General features: G+C 51.3%; 2 protein-coding genes across 6 annotated transcripts in view; one reads left to right on the top strand and one right to left on the bottom strand.

The window, feature by feature from the left end:
- The first annotated feature begins 1,648 nt into the window (after positions 1 to 1,648).
- Positions 1,649 to 14,796, top strand: FNDC5 (fibronectin type III domain containing 5). The gene is made up of 6 exons (XM_056509031.1): positions 1,649 to 1,731; positions 9,668 to 9,783; positions 10,090 to 10,288; positions 11,926 to 12,018; positions 13,955 to 14,088; positions 14,712 to 14,796. Exons 1-6 carry the CDS (start codon positions 1,653 to 1,655, stop codon positions 14,751 to 14,753), a joined length of 663 nt encoding a protein of 220 aa, XP_056365006.1. The 5' UTR covers positions 1,649 to 1,652; the 3' UTR covers positions 14,754 to 14,796.
- The window catches only part of S100PBP (S100P binding protein), a 22,628-nt gene continuing 8,353 nt past the window's right edge, over positions 6,075 to 20,349 (bottom strand). For 2 of the 5 annotated variants that reach the window (XM_056509019.1, XM_056509020.1), the window contains exon 5: positions 6,075 to 6,344. In XM_056509019.1, coding sequence (XP_056364994.1) covers positions 6,227 to 6,344 — 118 coding nt within the window. In that variant the 3' untranslated portion in view covers positions 6,075 to 6,226. Of the gene's footprint in view, positions 6,345 to 14,411; positions 14,933 to 15,014; positions 16,322 to 20,349 lie in introns of those variants that run through there. The other 3 variants (XR_008842071.1, XM_056509018.1, XM_056509017.1) reach the window with 3 other exon arrangements.

Raw genomic sequence — 20,349 nt, 5'->3', positions numbered from 1 at the left:
AATTTGGGGTCCCCCAAGCTCAGTGCAGGCAGCTCCAGCAAGGGGCTGCACCTCTCTCTCCATCCTGGGGCTCCTGCTCCTCGCCTGCACCTTCTCCAGCACTGAAGTGATGAAATTTTAATCTGCTGCCAGGCAGGAGATGAAAGGGAGGCACCACAGGCATTTCCCTGGGATGCAGCACGGACACCGTGCTGGGAATTGTCATCACCAGGCTCAGGAAAGTGGAGGAAAGGTTTATGGTTCTCCCTTGGGTGCCTGTCATTTGTCCAGGAGATCTTTGGGGATGTCCTTGGCACGAGGGGACTCCTCAGCTGGGGGGTCTCTCACTGTGCCCCCCAAGAACTGCTGTGGCCTTGTATGGCCAAGGGAGGGTGGCAAGGGGATGGTGGCACAGGCTGCCAAAGCCCCTCACACCTGAGTCGCTCCCCTCTTCAGGATGAGCAGAGAAAAATCATCAGTCCATGAACCAAACCATAGGATTGCTAGAAATGTGGGGACCCCACAGATGCTCCTGGGAATCCCCAGCACAGGTGGCAGAGGAATACCTGGGGCAGACAGACAGTGAAGGACACACAGCCCCTCACTGGCCCCAGATGTCCCTGGGTCCCACCCCATGCCCAGCCCCTCTCAGGGCCAGGACACCCCACTGCTGGTGGGCAGCAGCACAGGGGTCCCACAGGATCGCATGATTTGGATGATTTGGGGACTTGGATTCTATTCCCATCACCAGCGAGCATCAACCAGAGGGTGCAGTTTAATTAACCGGTTAATTCCGGAGACTCTTCCCGCGGAATTTAGCGCTGGTGCCATGTCCCCTCTGCTGTGCCACAGGGCTGCTCCTGGCTGGGAGTGGGAGCCCGGGTGGTCCGAGCAGCCCCCGGGAGGGCGGGACGGGGAAACTGAGGCAGAGAGCGGGGCCGCGCTGAGCGAGGGGCCCGAGGCGCCCCCGGGGCCGGGGGAGGGACCGGAGCGGGGCTGCCCGGCGCTGCAGCGGGCGGAGCCGGGGCTCGGCGGGGCCGCCTCCCGGTCGAACCCAGCCGAGCCGAGCCGAGCCGAGCCGAGCCGAGCCGAGCCGAGCCGAGCCGAGCCGGGCGCTGCCGGGCTGAGCGGAGCCCCGCCGTGCCGCGCCGCACCGGCGGCACCGGGCGGCACTGGGAGGCACCGGGCGGTACCGGGCAGCACCGGCGGTACCGGGCAGCAGCGGGCAGCAGCGGGAGGCACCGGGCAGCACCGGCGGTACCGGGCGGCACTGGGAGGCACCGGGCGGCACCGGGCACTACCAGCGGTACCGGGAGGCATCGGGCGGCACCGAGAGGTACCAGCGGTAACGGGAGGCACCGGCGACACCGCGCAGCACCGGGAGGCACCGGGAGGTACCGGGAGGCACCGGGAGGCACCGGCGGTCCCAGCGGTACCGGGCAGCACCGGGAGGCACCGGCGGTACCAGCGGTACCGGGAGGCACCGGCGGCACCGGGCAGCACCGGGAGGCACCGGCGGTACCAGCGGTACCGGGAGGCACCGGCGGTACCGGCAGCCCCGGCGCTCTCCGCGGTGCTGAAGGGCTCCGCAGAGCCCGCAGGACGCGCCGCCGGCGGGGCCCGGCCCGGCCCGGCCCGGAGCGGCTCGGCCCGGCCCCGAGCGGCCCCGGGGGATGGAGCCCTTCCTCGGCTGCACCGGCGCCGCGCTCCTGCTCTGCTTCAGCTACGCCGGTCTGCGCCCGGTGGAGGCAGGTACGGGCCCCGGGAGCGGCTACCGGGGATGTGGGGAGGGGGTTCGGTGCCAGGAGAGACCCCCGGGGGGAGCAGCTGAGGGGATGGAGTTTGGGGCGCCGGGACTTTGCCGGGATGGAATTGGGTGCGGAAGAGGCGGCGATTTGGGACACGCAGCCCCGCGGCACCGGGCTCGGGCAGCGTCCCAGCGTGGGCGAGCGCAGCGGGGCATCCCCGGGGAGGGCGGCTCGGGGAGGTGTGGAACGGGCAGAGGGAGAGGAGCCCCTCGCCCTGCGCTGGGCAGGGACACGGGGAGGTTCTGGGCACCTGAGCAGCGGCCCTGGTTTGTCTCACTGGCTAAAGCAGAGTTGAGGGGGCAAAGCCGGCTCTGCTCTGCCTTCCCGGCTGTCCAGGGCCCAGCTGGGCTCTGCTGGGAGCCCTGTGAACTCTGGGGAAGCCCGGTGGTCCCAGAGGAACCACATCTCCAGGGGCACTGCACATCCCAGCCACAAAAACCAGGCCCCTCTGAGCTGAGCAGGTCACCTGGGCTGGGGGATCTTGTGTGAAGGCAGCGATCCCTTGAGCTGGAGCTAATTTTGGAGCTACCAGGATGGACCCAAGTCCACTCTTGCCTTCATTGGCCCAGCACTCCCTGTGTGGGTGCACAGTGGGCAGAGCTGGTGGAGCTCCCCAGCACAAGCCAGTCACCCTCCCAAGCAGTTGAGGGCTGTCTCCTTTGCTGGTGGAACAGCTGCTTTGATTCACAGGCTGCTGATTGCCAGGACATCTCACATTCCAGGAGGCTGGGGGTGATTATTAGGGATGCAGAGCTCCAGGGAGTGGAAATTCCTTGGCTCCAGCCATCCCTGGAAGTTGCTGGAGTTACATTTGGCCTGTCAGGGCTGCAGCAAGCCCCGGATGCCTTCAGCTCTGCCACCCGTCCTTGGGCAGGCATTGCCTCCTGAAGTTGCTGTTTCACAACTGCCAGATCCGGGGAGATTAATGAAACATTCCCAAAGGGAGGGAGCGACGAGGAAAACACCGCGGCACAATGTCTGCAATCGTGACAGCACTCGGGGCTCTCTGTAAACTAGGCCACTTCCCTGCTCCTCCTTATCCTTGGGTCACCTCCCTTGGCATCCCAGAGTAAACAGGGACTTGTGTCCCTGCCCATAAACACCCCCTGCTGCTGCCACGTTCTGGGAGCTCATGGTGTGACTTTGGTGTGGTGCCACTGCCTCTCCTTCTGTGCCACCCGTGCCAAGGTCCTGACGAGCTCTCTGTGCACCCAGGTGAGGCACAGAACTTGTGCTGTCCCTGTTTTCCAGAGCAGGAACAGAGGGGTGAGAGCGCAGAGTGATTTTCCCAAGGTCACACAGAGGTAGCTGCAGTGTCACCACCAGCTCTGTGTCCCCAGCCCTGCCTGATGGTGTGGCCACAAGGCCACCAAGGCATGCAAGCCAAGAGTCATTGGGAAAGTCTGTGGGGAGGAAATCATTCCCAGGCAGGGATGGGGGCTTCAGGGTCCATCCAGAGCTTGTGTGAGTGGGTTTGAAATAATTCCTGTCATGAAAGATCTAAGCTGTCATTCCCAGGAAGGGACTGGTGCACATTCCCCCCTGGCAATGCCAGGGCAAGGGCTGGTGAGTGGCACCAAGCACAGGCCCTGCTCTGAATTCAGGGATTTTGGCCAGGCAGAACCATTTTTTGCCAAGGTGATGCCAAGGTGAGAGAGGAGGGGCAGCAGGAGCAGGAGGACAAGGTGGCTGAGCAATAACCTTCACACCAACCCCCAAACCCCACCTGGGTGGGTCATGCCATCCCATCATTCCAGTGCTCCAGAAGGTCCCTGAGGAAACACTTGGGAAGTTTGGCAAGTCAGGAAAAGGATTTAATTTTGCCCTTGCTCTGCCAGCAGTCCTCTCCTCGTTAGGCTGAGCTAATGAAGAGAGGGGGGCTGGGCTGGGCTCAGGGCACTGCTCAGGGCTCAGAGAGCAGCAGGGTGATGATGGAAGACAACAAAATGAAGGGTGAAGGAAGGCCACAGCCTCACTGCCAGATGCCAGCCTGTAGAGCAGCTCAGGCCAGGTTTATCTTTGTGAGGTGGAGAGCAGAGGTGACAAACTGCTCAGGTAAAACCTGCCCTGCCAACACAGCTCTGGGCCAGCTCTCAAACCTGCACAAGCTCTAGTTTGAGGAGCCCCTTCACAGCTCCCCCACCTCAGCTGCCCAAAAAGGTGCCAAACCCTCCTGGCTGGTCTCTGCTCAGCTCTGAAGTGTGTCCTCACCCTCTGAGCCACTGCAAAGCAGCTTCACCCCCTCCCCAGGCAGCCCCCCAGCCTCGTGGGGGGAAGGAGAGCAAAGCCAAGGTGACAACCTGACCCCAGGTGCTGACTCTGAGCTGGATGTGCTCCCCTGAGCCCGGGGAGCTGGGATCACCCGTGGGTCAAGAGAGGTCTCTGAGCTCTTTGGAAACAACAAACCAACCCATTGCAGCCCTTTCCCTGCACGCCAGGGCCGGGGAGATTCCTGGCTGGCTGATGGGTGGCGTCAGCACTTTATTGATTTCTGCCTTGGGCGTGGGAGGGATTTAATTGGGATGTGGAGGTTTCTCACCCCTGGTGTCAGGCTCTCAGCAGGGATGGTGCTGTGAGAGGCAGCCAGGGTTGAGCCATCCTCTTCCAAATGCTGTTTTCCTGCTGGGAATATGCTTGTGGAAAAGGGAGATTCCTCACAGAGAGATGTGCTTGCAGTTACTAACCACGCACTCCAGGCCAGTGCCATCCATGTGCTGGTCCTGGATCCATCCTCACCCTTTGGATGTTCATTGCTAAACAAACTCTTGCTGGTTTATGAAGTGCCCAGAGGCTGATTTAGGGCCTGGATCGAGTATAATTCAGTTAAAAGCAGAAATGTATTGAGCAATGGAGCTGCAAATCTTTATGTGTGCAGTAAAAAGCAAGACATGAGCAGAGCTGGGCTGGGAGCAGGCAGCAAAATCCCAGGAGAGGGCTGGTGTCAGCATCCAGGAAATCCCCAGCCTTCCTCACCCCCTCTGACACTACAGAGGTGTGGGATAAGAGGATCTAGAAAAGCCCTTGGCACCCAGTTCTCTGTGGATATTTGGATCTTGGATAAAACATGTAATGAGGGGAACGACTCTGCTCTGAGTTGGCAGCATTTAAACCCAAATTGTGGCATTGGGGAGGCCTGAGAGAATCCTGTCTGTCTCTGGGACTCTCCAGGGTAGAAATATTCCTTCCTTCTGCCCTGAGGAATTCTCAATGCCTGGCTGGCCACAGTCTCTGTGCTCCCTGAAAAGGCTCCACGCTCTCTGGCAGCATTTCCAGCACGTTTGGGCAGCTGCTCCCTGAGGAATCAGCCACAGAGCCAAGAGGTGGGCAGGAGGGGGCTGGTGGCCTATTAATATCCCATTTTTACAGGCAAGTGAGAGGTCAGCAGGAAATAATTGCCTCTTTCCCAGCTGAAGAACCACCAGTTGGCCTTTTTGCTCTTTGAAATCGCTGGATCTTAGCAAACAGAGCAGGAATGATCCCTGCTCCCACACATTCCCCTGGGGCTCCCTTCATTAAAACCCTTGGGAATGCTGAACAATGTGCCCATGTTCCTACACACCCCATAAAACCCACAAGCAATTACATCCAGGGATGGGATCCATGCTGGGAGAGCAGAGAGAGGCAGCAAAAGCAGCTCTGTGTGAATCCACACTCAGGGAAAGGGCAGCAGGGCTGGCAGGAAACATCACATGGATTTTAGGGAAGCTCCTTTCAGGTTGTGTCCTTTCATCTCCTGCATCCCCAGGGAAGGATGTAGTGCAGAAATCAAGAGTTAAGGCTGGGATTCACTGCTTCCTGCAGGAAAGGGCAGCTGGAAAGCAGGGAATGAGCTGCTTCAGAGCCTCAGCTCACCAGCCCATGTCCCTGGGGCTCTGAGGCAGCTCAAGCCCTCCCCAGCAGGGAAGGAGCAGCTTGGGAGAGGAGCTGAGTGAACTGGAAAATGCTGGGAATACAGCACAGCCTCAGGAAGGATGCAATTCCAAGCACCTCCATGGGAGAGGTGAATTCAGGAGGTTTTGGGGATCCCTTGGCTGGAGAGATAAATCCAGAAATACACTTTAACTCCAGACCTATGGCCTGGACTTGGCCTGAGGTGACCCCAAGGGTGTGATATTTCCTTCAGTGATACCTGCCTGATCCTACAAGACACCCCAGGGTTTGGACACCCCAATATTCAGCATCCCTCCCCCATTCCCTGGTGACAGCAGCAGTGGGATGGAACAAAGCTTTTCCCTGCTCTTTTTCCCACCCTCCCATCCATACCACAGGAATCCAACTCACAGCAGGCAGGTGGGCTCCTCTTCCTCGTGCCAAATTGTAAAACGTGTGGGGAGTTCCTCTCTCTCCAATTAAAGTCCAACAATAACGAGGAAAACATTTAATGGAAGGCTGGGAGGGGTTCTCAGCATCAGGAAGGGATTAAGGATCATCTCCAGGGCTCAGGATTTCTTGGTGCACAGAGGAGGCTCCGACCTGCTCCTGCCAAAAGGGCCCCAGGTGCGGCGGAAGCGGGGAGGGCTGGGACACACAGGCCTGGGGGATGGCAGATTTCGGAGCCTGTGGGGAGGAAATGAGATGGGGTTTTAGAAATCTTCAGTTTTTAAGTTGTTATTCATGTTTAAAAGTCCCAATTTCAGTTTAAATCATTAGGGTTTCTCTTAATGAGGAGTGGGGAAGTGACATGAAAATGAGAATGTTTTTCCATCCCAATTTGGGTAAATACTCACAGGGATTTGCTCCAGCATCCTGCACTGGGATGAAGTTAAAGTGCTAAAGCAGGAATCTTGCACCATCCCCTTACTGAGCACATAGGGAATGTGCTGCCCTCAGCAGCTCTGGAGTAAACAGGCACAAAAAATCCTTGATCCACTAAAAACCCATTCCCTGCTGTCCCTGCAGCATTCCCACCCTCTCCCAGAACACCAGCAGCTTTCCTGGCTGCCACAGGCACAGAAGCAAAGTTTCCAGGAGTTGCACATGACTCTAGAAGGAATCAAAAATTTGGATTTGGCACCTTGGTGCCCTGCTCGAGCTGCTGACCCCCTGCAGGCAGCTGGGAAATGACAGGAATTGCACCTTTTCCTCCTGATCTCAGCCAGGTTGGCACTCACAAGGAGCTGCAACAGGGCCAGGGTGCCAAAAGTCTTGTGGAATATCTTGGAACAGTGTTTTAGGTCTTAGGAAGTCATGATCTCATCACTTCATCTCCTGGGAACGGGGAGAAAAGCAACCTCATGGATGAAAATTTTGGTTCCAAATTACTCCTGCAACTCTGGGAGCAGGAAATTAATTTTCCTGGATTTGTATTTCTGTCAAACATGGTTTAATTCTCTTGTTAGTGTTTTTATGCTGGTTTGACACCACTGATTTGGGTGTAGCAGTGCAAGGGAAGGCACATTGGGATCTGCTGTCCTGGATTCCTGGATTTTAGAGCTGCTGACTTCACTACCCCATCCCTCTCTCAGATATTCCTACAAAGAAAGGTTCTAGAATGTTCCTGACCACCCAGTCCAGGGGATTTCTCCTTCACCTCCATCCAGATTCCAGTTTTGGAGCCTTCAAACTCTGGGTTTCAGTTTTGCTGAGTGCTTCCCTCCTGCCTCACAGCTCTCCACCCTCTCCCACCACTTCCCAGGAGAGTTTTTTGCTCTCCTCCAGCTCTTCAAGGTCTTCCCAACTCCCCCACATCTTATGCCATCAGAAAACTCGGACACTTTTTATGCTGTGCCTCCCTCAAGGTCACAAATTTCAAAGGGGACCTGAACACTCCGAGAGCTGTTCCCTTTTCCCAGCTTTTTTTCCGTGATCTCTGCTCTCTGTTCCTGTGGGGTTAATTCATCTCTTTTTCCAACTGAAGCTAGCTAAGTCAGTGGTAGCTTTTTTAAAAAAAATAAAAAATTTAGCTCCTAAAAATACCCAGGGAGGCCGGGATTGAGCGGTGCAGCCGGGAAGGGCGAAGTGCTCTCTGCAGCTGGAGACTGTTTTGTCTCCCATCCCTCAACTCCGTCATGTCCTCCGTATGTTCCAGCAAAAATTCATCAGGCATGACTCACAGACCTTCCCCGTGCACATTCCTGTCTGCTGACTGCCCCTTCCTAAAATTAGACTCGACTTTTGTTGGTTCAGTCACGGGGGAAGGTGAAGAGCTGCAGACCCACGTCCCTTCCTCGTGGCACAGTTTGGGAGGGACTTTTATTCCAGGATGGGGAGGATGATTTGTTTCCCTCCTCAGATTGCAGGGAGGGTGAGGATGATGAAGGATCTCATCCTCCAAGAGGATTCCTGGGGATTCTGCCTCATTCCATGAAGGCCAGGCCCTGACAGATGAGAATGCCCTGGATCAACACCAGCTCCAATGTTACTCCAGAGAGGAATGACATCCCTCTGTGGAATCACAGACTTGCTGCTCCTCTTAAAGTCACAAATTTGTGTGAATTCAGCTATTCAGTGACTTTTTCTCTTATTGAGAATCAAATGGCTTCTGCAGACATTTTATTCCTAAGGGTCTACCTGCTGGCTGTGAAAGGAATGAGGGATCACTGTGCCAAGTGACCTTCAGCTGGGGAATTCTGTGCTCCTGTTATTCCTCTGTTCCCAGGGGAACATTCACCAGGAGTGATGTCAGACACTGACACTACAGCTTGAATATTTTCAGCCCCATCAGGCGGCTGGGAATGATCATAAATCCAACAAGTGTCACTGGAGATAGGCACAAGTGCACTCTTCTTGTACTGGTGACCTGTCCCAGCCCCAGAGGGGTGGTTATAATGAAATAAAAGTATTAATTTCTCATAAAAGTTGGAATAAAATGACTCTTCCTCACCCTACTGACCTCCTGAGGCTACTCAGAGTTTTCACTGCTTTGGGTTCAGAGCAAAGCTGGAGATTGTGAATTAAATTTGAGCAGAGGAGTAGGAACAGAATCCAGCTGGAAGAACTGTGCCAAGCCTAGGAGGTAAAACCTTCCCTGGAGATGCCAGGACTGGGCAGCTCCCTTGGGAAGAGGCTCCTGGGGAGGTTGTGCAGCAGCCCAGCTCTCCTTGGCAAGGCTGGCAGGATCCTGCTGGCAATTCAGCTGTGCTCTGGAACTGGGAATAAACACAGAGTTTATTCAGTTAATAAACATAGTGCCTCAGGCTCCTGCTTTGCTGGCCTGTCCTTTCCACATTACAACATCCACTGTGTCCTGGCAGTTCCAAGTGGATGCTCACTGGATGTGCTCTGACATCAGCCACAAAACATTGTAAGAAATATTTTCTACCAGGGAAAAGCAAAAGAAACTCTCCCAGCTACTCCACTCCTGTGTTTCAAACCTCGGGAATGCTCATCTGAGCATTTAGTGTGCACACTCCCATGGCAGAGCTGGAATTTCCTCCCAGCTGTCACTGTCAGGCTGGAATAGGGAACAGGGAAAAATGTGGCTGGGGAGGATGGGATGAATGAGCTGCTCAGGGCTTGGCTGTGGTATTCAAGAAGTCAAACAAGGGTTGGGTATTTCACACATGGAGTTGTGGAATGGTTTGGGTTGAATGGACAGGAAGATCAGCCAGTTCTACCCCTTGCCATGGGCAGGGACACTTTGAACTGTCCTGGTTTGCTACAACCTGGCTTTGGACACTTCCAGGGATGGGACAGCTTCTCTGGGCAATCTCCACCACCCCCCCAGGAAAGGATTTCTTCCCTATATTTAACTTTAATTTCCCCTCTATCAGTTTGAACCGTGTTGAATGTAACTCAGGTGACAACTCCTAGCTCCACCCTGGGAACTGAGACGTGGAGTACCTGCAATTTCCAGGTCACATATCCAAAACAGATCCTGAGGAAGATCCTTTCCCACTCCTTGCCTGCCCCTGTAAAGGCTCTGCTCTCCCTCCTTGCAGACAGCCCGTCGGCTCCAGTAAATGTCACAGTCAAACACCTGAAAGCCAACTCAGCTGTTGTCACCTGGGATGTCCTAGAAGATGAAGTTGTCATTGGATTTGCAATTTCCCAACAGGTACCGTGCCTAGAATCCCCCAGTTCCAGCCATGTCCATCTCCCCTCCAGGTCCCCTTGGTCCCCAGATCCTCTTGCTGCAGTTGAAGCCCATTTCTTCTCGTCCTGTCCCTCGCGGTCCCGGAGGGGATTTGGCTCCTCCCTCCCCTTTGCAGCGGCGCTTTGCACATTGGTGGCTGCAGAGAGGGAAGGATCCCGATGGTTTCTCCACATCCACCTGGTGGGCAGGGCAGGAATCAGTGGCCTTAGGTGACAGCACACGGGCGGGTCTCTCCACCACTCTGTGCTCTCCTCTCTCGGCTTCCAGAAGAAGGACGTGCGGATGCTGCGCTTCATCCAGGAGGTGAACACCACCACCCGCTCCTGTGCCCTCTGGGACCTAGAGGAGGACACTGAGTACATTGTGCATGTCCAGTCCATCAGCATCCAAGGCCAGAGCCCTGCCAGTGAGCCAGTCCTCTTCAAGACCCCCAGGGAAGCTGAGAAACTAGCCTCTAAAAATAAAGGCAAGTGTGGGTGAGTTCCTACGTGGCCCCTGGGACACAGGGCTCTGCAGAGAGGAACCAGGATCCTGTGTGGTGAGAGGAGATGGGACAAACCCTGTGGGAGAAATAGGAGAAACTGTGGGAGAAACAGGAGAAACCTTGTGGAATAAACAGGAGAAACCCAGTGGGATAAACAGGAGAAACCTTGTGGAATAAACAGGAGAAACCCAGTGGGAGAAATAGGAGAAACTCTGTGGGATAAACAGGAGAAACCCTGTGTGATAAATAATATAAAACACAGTGGGATCAACAGGAGAAACCCAGTGGGATAAAAATGGAGAAACCCTGTGTGATAAGCACTCACGGGGCTGAGTGTCCTCTCAGGATGTGCTGAGAGGCACAAGGTGACAGGGAGATGCTGCTGGAGGTGGCTGCTCCTTCTCCAGTTTCAGATGAGATTTAATGGAGTGAGGATGAAGTTGGCAGCTCTGTTCTGCTCCCTACAAGTGGAGGATGCCAGGGGAAACTCCTGCTCAGCCTGTGAACTCATGTGGAATCGGCCCCCCTGGGCACACCACTGTGCTCACAGGGCACTTGTGGGATCCACAGGGCTTCCTGTGCTTGGATTTCAGGGAAAATAGTACCCAGAGGCTCCTACATTTTCAACATTTCTGCCAAATCACAGAGAGCTGAGGTTGGAAGGGACCTCTTGAGATCACCCAGGCAGGGTCAAGCAGAGCAGGTTGTCCAGGATCACACCCAGCTGAGTTTTCAACATCTCCACAGAGAAAATCAGGCACTTCCTCACTGACAACTCCTTCACTTGCTCCTCTTTAGCCAAACCAGGCTGAGGGTTTTCTGTCAGCAAGAATCCTGCTCCAAAGAGGCCCTGGCAAAGAGGTCCCTCCCTGCCCATTCCAGGGCTTCTGGCTGTGGTTCTGAGCATGCAAGTCCTTGACTTTATTTATTAAACTGATTTGGAGGCTGTAAATGCTGAATTGCTGTTTATCTGGAAGCACTAAGAGGAGCACTGCTGCTTTCCTGTGGGCCTGAACTGTAATCTCCTTAATGCTTTGAAGCCAAGGAGGCGAATTACGCCCTGCAAAAATGCTCTTGCTCTTTTCTGAATCCCAGGGCTCTGCTGAAAAATATCCTGCCAGGCTCTCCATGCTCCTGAGCTGGAACTGCTGGAGCATGCAAGGCTTTGTGACAGGTGCAGATGGCACTAGCAGGGACAGGGACAGCAGAAAGAGCAGCCACGGGGACAGATAACACTGCCCTGTCCCACTGCTCCTCCCTCTGCATGTCACAGGATGAATCCTGGAATCCCAGAATGGTTTGGGTTGGAAGGGACATAAAATTCATCCTGTTCCATCCCCTGCCATGGGCAGGGACAATTCCACTAGCCCAGGTTGCTCCAAGCCTCACCCGAGCTGGCTTGGACACTTCCAGGGATGCAGCAGGAAAATCCATTCCAGCCTCTCCCCACCCTCACAGGGAGGAATTCCTTCCTAAATCCTAATTTAGTGCCTTAAGGAGCCTCAGGACTCTCTCCCTGCTGGCTCTGCCCCTGACACACCGACTGGGGTCGGGGGCACTCCTAAGCCAGGCTCTGAGCTGGGTTTTGGGTCTCACAGTATCTCTTTGCCCTTGTGCAGATGAGGTGACAATGAAGGAGATGGCAAAGAAAAACCAACAGCTGCGAGCTGGGGAAATCCTCATCATTGTTGTGGTGCTGTTCATGTGGGCAGGTCAGTCCTAATGGGGAAATCCTCATCATTGTTGTGGTGTTGTTCATGTGGGCAGGTCAGTCCTAACTCTGTCAAAAGTCATATATCTGTGGGATATCCTCAGGAATGCCTGGCTGCATGTGGAACCATGGAAAAAAATCTTCCTCCCACAAAAAGTATGGAGCTCTCATATCTAAGGTGCCTTAGGTTGTGATTTGCTCGAGTTTGGAAGCAGAAAATGGATTTGATGGAAGCAGCTCCCTATGGCTAATCCTGTAATCTCATTTTTTTCCAGACTGCCCTGATTATGATGCCCTCAGCCACAGAATCATGGAATGGTTTGGGCTGGAAGGGACATAAAAGATCATTTTGTTCCATCCCAACCTTCCACCAGAGCAGGTTGCTCCAAGCCCTGTCCTGGAATGTTTCCAGGGATCCAAATATCCCACAGGATATGCCTTGAGTCCTTCAGATATTACAGGTTGCAGTGATTTTCTGGATATTTTATGACTCCAATGCTCAGGCTAAACAGAGATTTAAATCTTGCTCTCCACACCTACTAATTTAGATTCAGATTTAGATTTAGATTTAGCTTTAGATATAAATTTTACACAGAAATTTCCCCATCACAGAAATTTCCCCATCACAGAAGGGGATGGAGGAATCCAGGTGACACTGAATCAGATCCATGTAGAATATTTTTTTCCCCCAGAAACTGGACAGCAATTATTCCTAAAGCCAACAATCACATGAAAACCAAAATGAATTAAAAAGATTTCCAGAACCTCTAGGCTATTATTTTTTCAGCATTTATGCCATGTCTTAGTTGTGCACATCCCAGTTTCAATGCCCTGCCAGGGAAAATAATCATGAATAATTACATGGGGTTACTGAACAACTGATTCATCTCCCGCTGTAGAATAATCTGAGACTTGATCAGCTGGGAACAAAGAATTTGCTAATCCCACAATTTCCCTTCCAGACAAATTACTTACATTTAAAAAAGCAAAAGGGGTGTGGGGAGAATGTCTCTACATCAAATGGGTTCTTTGAGAAGTCTCAATACACACAAATCTCTTTCTTTTAACCAGCTTTTAACCTGTCCTGTACCACAATATTTGGGAAAATCCAAACAGAACTAGTCTGTGCCCTCTGGAGTGAGCCAAGCCCCAGCTCTTGTGTTTCTGGAATTTTTCATGGCATTTTCCTTCTTTGTGTGTCAGTTTTACCCACAGAAATCACACAAGGAGTGGCTGTGGCAGATGTTAACGCTTTTTCTCCTGGAATCAGCCATTTACCCACATTCCCAAAGAAAGAATTTGGGCCACTGTGTTTATCAATAAAGCCTGGGGGCAAGTGCCACACTGCTTTTATAGAGCAGTTCCCGATGTGATGCTGAAAGATTTAAACATATTTGGCTATTAAGGAAGATTTTTTCAGAGAGGGGAAAAGCAGCATCTGCCTGGATCCACTTCACCTACGTGTCTGGAATCCAGAGGCAGTGATGTTATTTGGTGGAAACATCACATAAAAGCTTCTCAGACAGACATTTGCAGTCATCTTACGTGCCACGGCTGCCCCTGCTTCCCTCTCCACGTGCCTGGCTGGGTGGGGGAGGAAATTTCCACTCGCAGCTTGTGCCGGTGCCCATTTGCAGGTGCTGGCAGGTTCAGAAACTCCTCTGCCAGCTCCAGCTCCAGAGGACAGAGGACACATTTTCACCAGGCACAAATTCCAGGAGCTCCAGGGCTCGCTGAACCGCGGGGTTGCTGTTGGTTGAGATCCAAACGCAGGGTTTAAAACACTTCAGAACGGGGAGGTTGGGATATAATGAATCTTCTGTCGTCCTGCCTAAGTAGTTGAGCATGGAAGTAAGGGAAGAGGCAGAGGTGCTGCCCGGCTGTGCTTTGGGAGGATCTGTGCTCGCTGGGGTGATGCTGATGCTCTCTCCCCGCAGGGGTGATCGCCCTGTTCTGCAGGCAGTACGACATCATCAAAGACAACGAGCCCAACAACAGCAAGGAGAAAGCCAAGAGCCCCTCGGAGAACAGCACACCCGAGCACCAGGGCGGGGGCCTCCTGCGCAGCAAGGTGAGCTTTTTTTGTGCTAAATCACCCTCTAAAAAAATGCTGTTGAAAATCCTCCCCCTCAGCAGGGATGAGGGAAGGGAACACCCTGCACACCCACGGCTCTGCTGATCAGGACAGCAGCGCTTCACTCCCACCTCCTGCATCCTGCGTGGCCGCCAGAAATCAGATTTCATGCCACATTTCTGGATGATCTGAGCATCTCTGGAGGAAAAAAAAAAAATGAGTTCCTTGGGTCCTCCCACAGCAGCACGTGGCAGAGAGGACACAGTTCCTGCAATTAACTGGAAAGTTAATCAGCAGGAGAAAAGATGGTAACACAATGTCGAAGTGTAAATAGGTTAAGCCTTTAATTTATCCAAACTTATTTCAGTTAATTTAACTTCTTCGTGTTTCTTTTTACATCTCCACCGCATTTATTTAGTGTTTTAAATAGTTGACTGATTTATGATGGTTCAGAAGCAGTGATGACCCCCACAAGCCCAAAACCTCAACTCTGACTCTTTTTCATCATAATGAAGAGGTGGGAATGAGAATATTCACAAAACACGACCTGCAGACTGCGCTGAGCTCTGATGTCATTTTTCCATTCCATACATCCGTTTTTCCTTTGTTTTCTCTCCTAGTTTCCAAAAAACAAGCCCTCAGTGAACATCATTGAAGCATGACAGGCTGACACCTGAGAGATGGACTCCATCCCTCACTCTCACTCTGCCTCTGAGCCCTGATGACTGGGGAGGTGAAACATTGTCGGAGCGATTTGCAAAACAAGATCTCGTGATTGTCACTCGCTGGCATCCACCTCCTCATCCATGTTCTGCAAAACATCTGGCCAGGAAGGGAAATCCTGCAAAAAAAAGATAAAATAAACCCTGACACCCAAACAAAGAAGATGGAGAAGAATCAGTGATGCTGGATCCGTGAATCACCTGGGTTGGAGCAATGTCTCCCACGCTCCTTTCCGCCCTCACACTCCATCTTCTGGGAGTTTTCCTGTTTTTTGGGAATGCACAAGGTTCTGTTGTGTCTTTCTCTGGTCTCACTGTCACTCCATCCTGGCAGTATTCCCAGGCACGTCCCTCTCTGAGCAGGAATGGAGGGAAGCTCATGGCAAACGCCAGATTTTGGCTGCTGAGCGCTCGGGCCTCGCTTCGTTCATCGATGTGTGTCGTGTAACACGTCTTGCAGGTGGGTTTGTCAAACACACACACACATAAAAAAGGTATCCCCCAGTTTCCATTCCAGCAGGAGAATTTCCCTGGTTGTTCTCCAGCCAGGCTGCAGCACATTCTCCACTGCTGCTGTCTCTCCTCTCTCACACTGGTGCTCTTCACCTCAGAAAAGTCGGGGAACACTGAGGCACAGACCAACAGGAGGGGACACCAGAAGCTGTTATTTAGCTTCCAGGATAGTTTCAACCATTTTCCTTGTGGTATTTTCAGCTGGGCCTGACTCCACCACCATGGGATAAAAGGTCCATAAAAATGTAGCCAGTCAGCAAAAAAAAAAAACCAACAAAAAAACAAAGGAAAAAACAAAATACCTGATGATACCGGTTGCTATGCAAGGTCTCCGGGGGCAGGAGCTGTTTATTGTGGAAGGCTCTGGCCTGAGGGGCCTTTTTCTGAGGGCTTAAGTTCTTAAAATGCTTCTTTTAGTAAAGTTGCTATGTGGGAAGGGCTGGTTCTTACACATTCTGCCTTTGGAATGGCAGGAGTCTGCTGGAGACAGCCCTTCCCAAAAAGGGATGAGGATGGATGGGGAAAGGGCTGGGCTTCTCCTCTCTCTTAGGAAGTTTGGAAGCTGACAGGATCCCTGGGGATTGCTGGTGCTCTGGAAAGCTGGGAGATGCAGGACCATGACATGAAAAAGATTTACTTTTTGTAGTGTGCCATGGGGTATCTGTAGTTGTTTAATTCCTCCACAAGATCACTCCATATGCACTTAGGGGATGAGGCAGGATCCGACTTTGATCCAGCAAATGCCAACAGAGGCTGGCCTGAGGAAGGTTTGGAGGAGCCTGGGTTGGGAATTCCTGCAAAGGAACAGCCTGGCAGTGAGAAGCTGCCATCTCTCCTCTTCCCCTGTCACCAGCTTTTCCCAAAAGTTTGGGAAAAAGGCACTGGGAAGTTCTCCTGCAGGTGTGCCGGTTCCAGCCAGGCCAACCCCAAAAGTGTCTCCAGGATCCTTTGCCTGAACATATTCTTCCATCACCAAGAAGGAGAGGTCACCACCTCTGATACAGACAGAGCAATAAACATTTTATAATGTACAATAAAAGATTAAAGGCATCTCTTGTGTCCTTGTAATGCCTGAATTTAATTATTTCATTCAGCAGCACTGAATCCCCTAGAACCGGGGGATTTTGTATTTCCCAGACCTAAAACCTAAACAGATCTAGAACCTAAAATATTTTCTCAGTGTCTGGGTGGAGAAACCCAGGGAGGTTCAGAGTTGGTTCTGGCTGCAGGACAAAAAAAACCTTGCACCATAAATAACACCCCAACCCTACCTAGCAAAATCCTTCAGCCACGTCTGTTATCTCCCAAGGAAGAAATAGAATTTGGAACCCAGAGCCTTACAAAGGGAGATTTAGGACAGATGGTACAGCATGTGCAAAATGATAAGGGAGATGCTCTCTCCTAATCCTGGAGCAGACAGCCAAGCAAGCAGCCCTTGGAGAGCTGCTCCAGAGGAAATCCAGCCTGGTCATTTGGCAGCTTGGGGGGTTGTTTTTAAAGCCACTTGTCCCTGGAAATTCAGACCATATCCCTATTTTTTCCCACAGTTGTTGTTCCCTAGGGACAGGTTTAAGCTATTTCTTTCCTGACAGAGATGTGATCACTCATTTGGTAGAACTGAATAAAATTTCAAGTGTCAGTGTGGGGCAGAGTTCAATATTCACATGTGGCAGGGTTATTTTGATAACCTGCATCTGATAACCCATAACCACAGGCTTGGAAAGTAAGTAAATGTTGTTTGTTAGGAGAGACAAATGTGAGCTGGCAGAATTCAGAATTCAGGGACTCCAAACCACTCAGTTCAAGAGATTCCCTTCAAGGAAACTTTTCAGCCACTCTGAAGTGATGGAGTAAATCCACACTTCAGGAAAAGGTTATGGAAAAAGAAAGTTATTTAAAATGCTGCTGTTCTGAGGGTCATAAACATCAAAGCTTTAACTGCTGTGTGGGTATTAAATTCCACTGTAACCCACGAGAGTCAGCCCAGTGTGAGTTCAGTCCTAAACCCATCTTTAGAACAGAGGCCTCGTTTTCATCAGCAGCTGCCAAAAAATACTCCTGAGGTGCTTTACAGTCAATAAAGGCAAGAGATCAAGCAAAAATAAACCCAAGACACACTGAGGGAAGTCATGCTGGGCCACAGCACAACACACCCTCCAGACCACCCACGTCCCCCCACGTGTTTTTTTGCCCTGACTGCTGATTTTGACTCATTGTTGGGAGCTGCAAAAAGGAGGTTTCAATAAATACTAAAAAGCAGGGAGTGGGAGTGGGCTGCTGTGCCAGGGATCCCAGAGAGGCTCATTCCCTGCTGATGTCTCAAAGCAAAGCTCTCCCAGCTGGCTCGGGATGAATCCCGGTGATTTCCAAGAACCAACCGAGCAGAGATTCAGGGGCACAATAGGAGCAAGGGAGCTGCAAACAAAACCCTTTGCCAGCACACCCAGGGCGTGTTTCGAGTTAAGCAGCGCTCTCCTCCCTCCTTCCCAGCACTGAAATATTATGCCTACAAGTACAATTTAGCCAATAGATTCCTCCCCCACGAGTTTAGCAAAGAGGAGCCGAGGGAGGAAGTGTGGAGCAAACAATCCTGCACAGCGTGTCCTTCCCAACTCACAACACAGCCCCAGCCACTTGTCACCCCCTCCCCCGGGCCACCAGGCACCGAGGGAATAAAAAAAAACCGGGAACACGAGGCTTTTGGATTCAATAGAAAGCGAGGAGGAAACACCTACACGGAGGAAAAGTGTTAGCACAATCTCAGCTGGTAATGGAGATGCCAAGGGAAAGGAGAAGGAGAGGATGGCAGTGTTTGCCAAAAGACGTGAAAGGTGACATCGCTCCAAAGCCAATGTCACAGCTGCACATCCATTTTTCCCCCACCTCTTCGAGGTCTGTGCTTCCCGAGGAGAGAGCTGAAGATGACACCATATGTTCCACCAAATGTAATTTCCCCCAGATTTGCAGCAAAAAAAGAAAAAAATTAAAAAAAAAAAAGGAAAGCTTCCTAACGACGCGTAATGAGCTATTACCGCCTCGTCTGGAAGCAGAGCTGACCAAATTCCATCAGCTTTTCCAGCGTTTGTTAAAAAGCTGCCTGATCAACGCGCTTGTTATGCAAAAATATCTTCTGTTTCCTCCACAAATCTGGTGTCTATTGAATTGTCTGGTGACCTCAGGCATTCAAATGATGCTGTTCCCCCTTGGTGGTGCTGCAGCCCACACGTCTGGAGGAAAAAAGGAGCTGGATTCTCCTTCAGCCTCAATTTTTGGTTAAGTAAGTTCCAAATGAAGAATCTTCATTATTAGTGACAGAGCCGGGGAAGGCACAGCTTGAATTTCAGATTCCCAGATGGAGGCAGCAAAGCTGGCAGCCAGGAAAAAAAAAAACCAAAAATCTCTTTTTCCTTGGAATCTGGATGCAGAACCATTGAGTGACAATAATGACAGAGCCCCATGATGCCGTTTGACACTTTGCAGCATCCTTGTCCTTTTGAACTCACAAACCCCCCCACCTTTAATGCCACCAACTGCTAAATAAAATCTATTTATGCCATCCAGACCTGTTCTGCACCTAAATATCCTCCCAAACCAAAGGGACAATATTATCAGCTTTCACTATTTCCCATTTCAGGATGGAATTTCTTCCTCCTTACTGGTTAGTTTGAGAGGAAGGCAGGAAAAAAATAAAAAAAAACACAACAAAAAACCACACAGTGATTTCATTTCAGCCTCACTGTTTTCCAGCTGCTGTTGGCTGGCTGCAATACATTGATGAACACTATTAAATTTTTAATTGTGAGGCATTTCATCAGGGCTTGCACAAAGCCAGTTTTATTGCAGTTTTTATTGATATCACTGGGTTCTACTACAGCAAAAATAATCAGCAGGGCCCTTGGCTGATCTCTAACAGCAAACACACTCTGTCCTTCCATGCTGGCTTAATCCACAATTTCTCCTTCCTCTCTCCACCATTCAGATGTGAATCATTTGCAATGTCAAAGAAGGAAATTTGCAGCACTAAAGCTGCAAATTTAGAAGCTTAAATCCTTCCCAAAGGGCAGAGCTGCTTCATGGCAGAGTTTTACACTCCCAAAGAACACAAATCCCCTCCTGCCCTGCTGCTGCTCCACCATCAGCACCTCCCTGACAGTTGAAATTGTCCCCAGACCACAGGTAAATTATTCCTTTTTTCAATAAATTAATTGGTGAGGTTCACTGGTTTAAAAGCCATGAATCTTTATGTGCTTCCAAGGGATTTCTCCTCCTCACTCAGTGCAAAGCTCTCTGTAAATACAAATTACAGAGGGAAAAGTCACCTGAGAGGCTCTGGTGGCACCAAGGACCTGACACATCACAGAACCCTGGCACTGGCCATGCCCCAACCCCAAAAGTTCTGTCCATGGGCTCCTTCCTGCCTGGATCTGGGATATCTGGGAGTTTGTGCAGCCAGGCTCTGCTCCAAGCTTCACTGCTGATCCTTTGGATAAATAATTTCCATTCTCAGTCACTGCACATTCAGGGCAGAGAGAAACTTTACCTGTTTTCTTGTGCCACTCTGGGTGCCACAGAATAAAATCTATGAAGCACAATGTTAAAAACCATCAGTACTGAGCCAAAATTTTGGTTTCTTTAAGATCACACGAGCCAAAAGCAGCTCCAAAAATAATCAGTTTTGATGATAAAAATATGAGATGATTTGCTGCCTGAATAAACTTAATTTGCTCTCCAAAATTCCACCTATAAATACCTAAAGGAGTCACAAGGCTCTGCTGGCACCCCTGGGAAGATCAACCTATTCACCTCCAGCTCATTTGGAGTTGCTCAGTAGCACAAGAAAGAAGAAAATGATGAAAATCTAAAAGCTGCAAAATATTTATAAACTCAAGTGCAAATCTTGTGAAATGCTTTTGCAGAAGAAGTTACAAATGGAACTTAAAACCACTGAAAATCCAGACCAATTAACACCTCTAAATGCAGAACAAGAACCAGAACAGCCCCTCAGCAGCAAAATCCAATGGGG

The sequence above is a fragment of the Oenanthe melanoleuca genome, chromosome 23 (genome assembly GCF_029582105.1).
Source record: "Oenanthe melanoleuca isolate GR-GAL-2019-014 chromosome 23, OMel1.0, whole genome shotgun sequence".
NCBI classification, from domain to species: domain Eukaryota; kingdom Metazoa; phylum Chordata; class Aves; order Passeriformes; family Muscicapidae; genus Oenanthe; species Oenanthe melanoleuca.
The sequence above is the reverse complement of the archived record's forward strand: the minus strand, read 5'-3'. Positions and strand labels throughout refer to the sequence as shown.

Bases quoted from the DNA above. Each gene is read 5' to 3' on its own strand.
- FNDC5 (XM_056509031.1), top strand. From the start codon at position 1,653: ATGGAGCCCTTCCTCGGCTGCACCGGCGCCGCGCTCCTGCTCTGCTTC. The intron at 9,784-10,089 runs GTACCGTGCCTA...CTCGGCTTCCAG, and splicing joins GATTTGCAATTTCCCAACAG to AAGAAGGACGTGCGGATGCT. The intron at 12,019-13,954 runs GTCAGTCCTAAT...CTCTCCCCGCAG, and splicing joins GGTGCTGTTCATGTGGGCAG to GGGTGATCGCCCTGTTCTGC.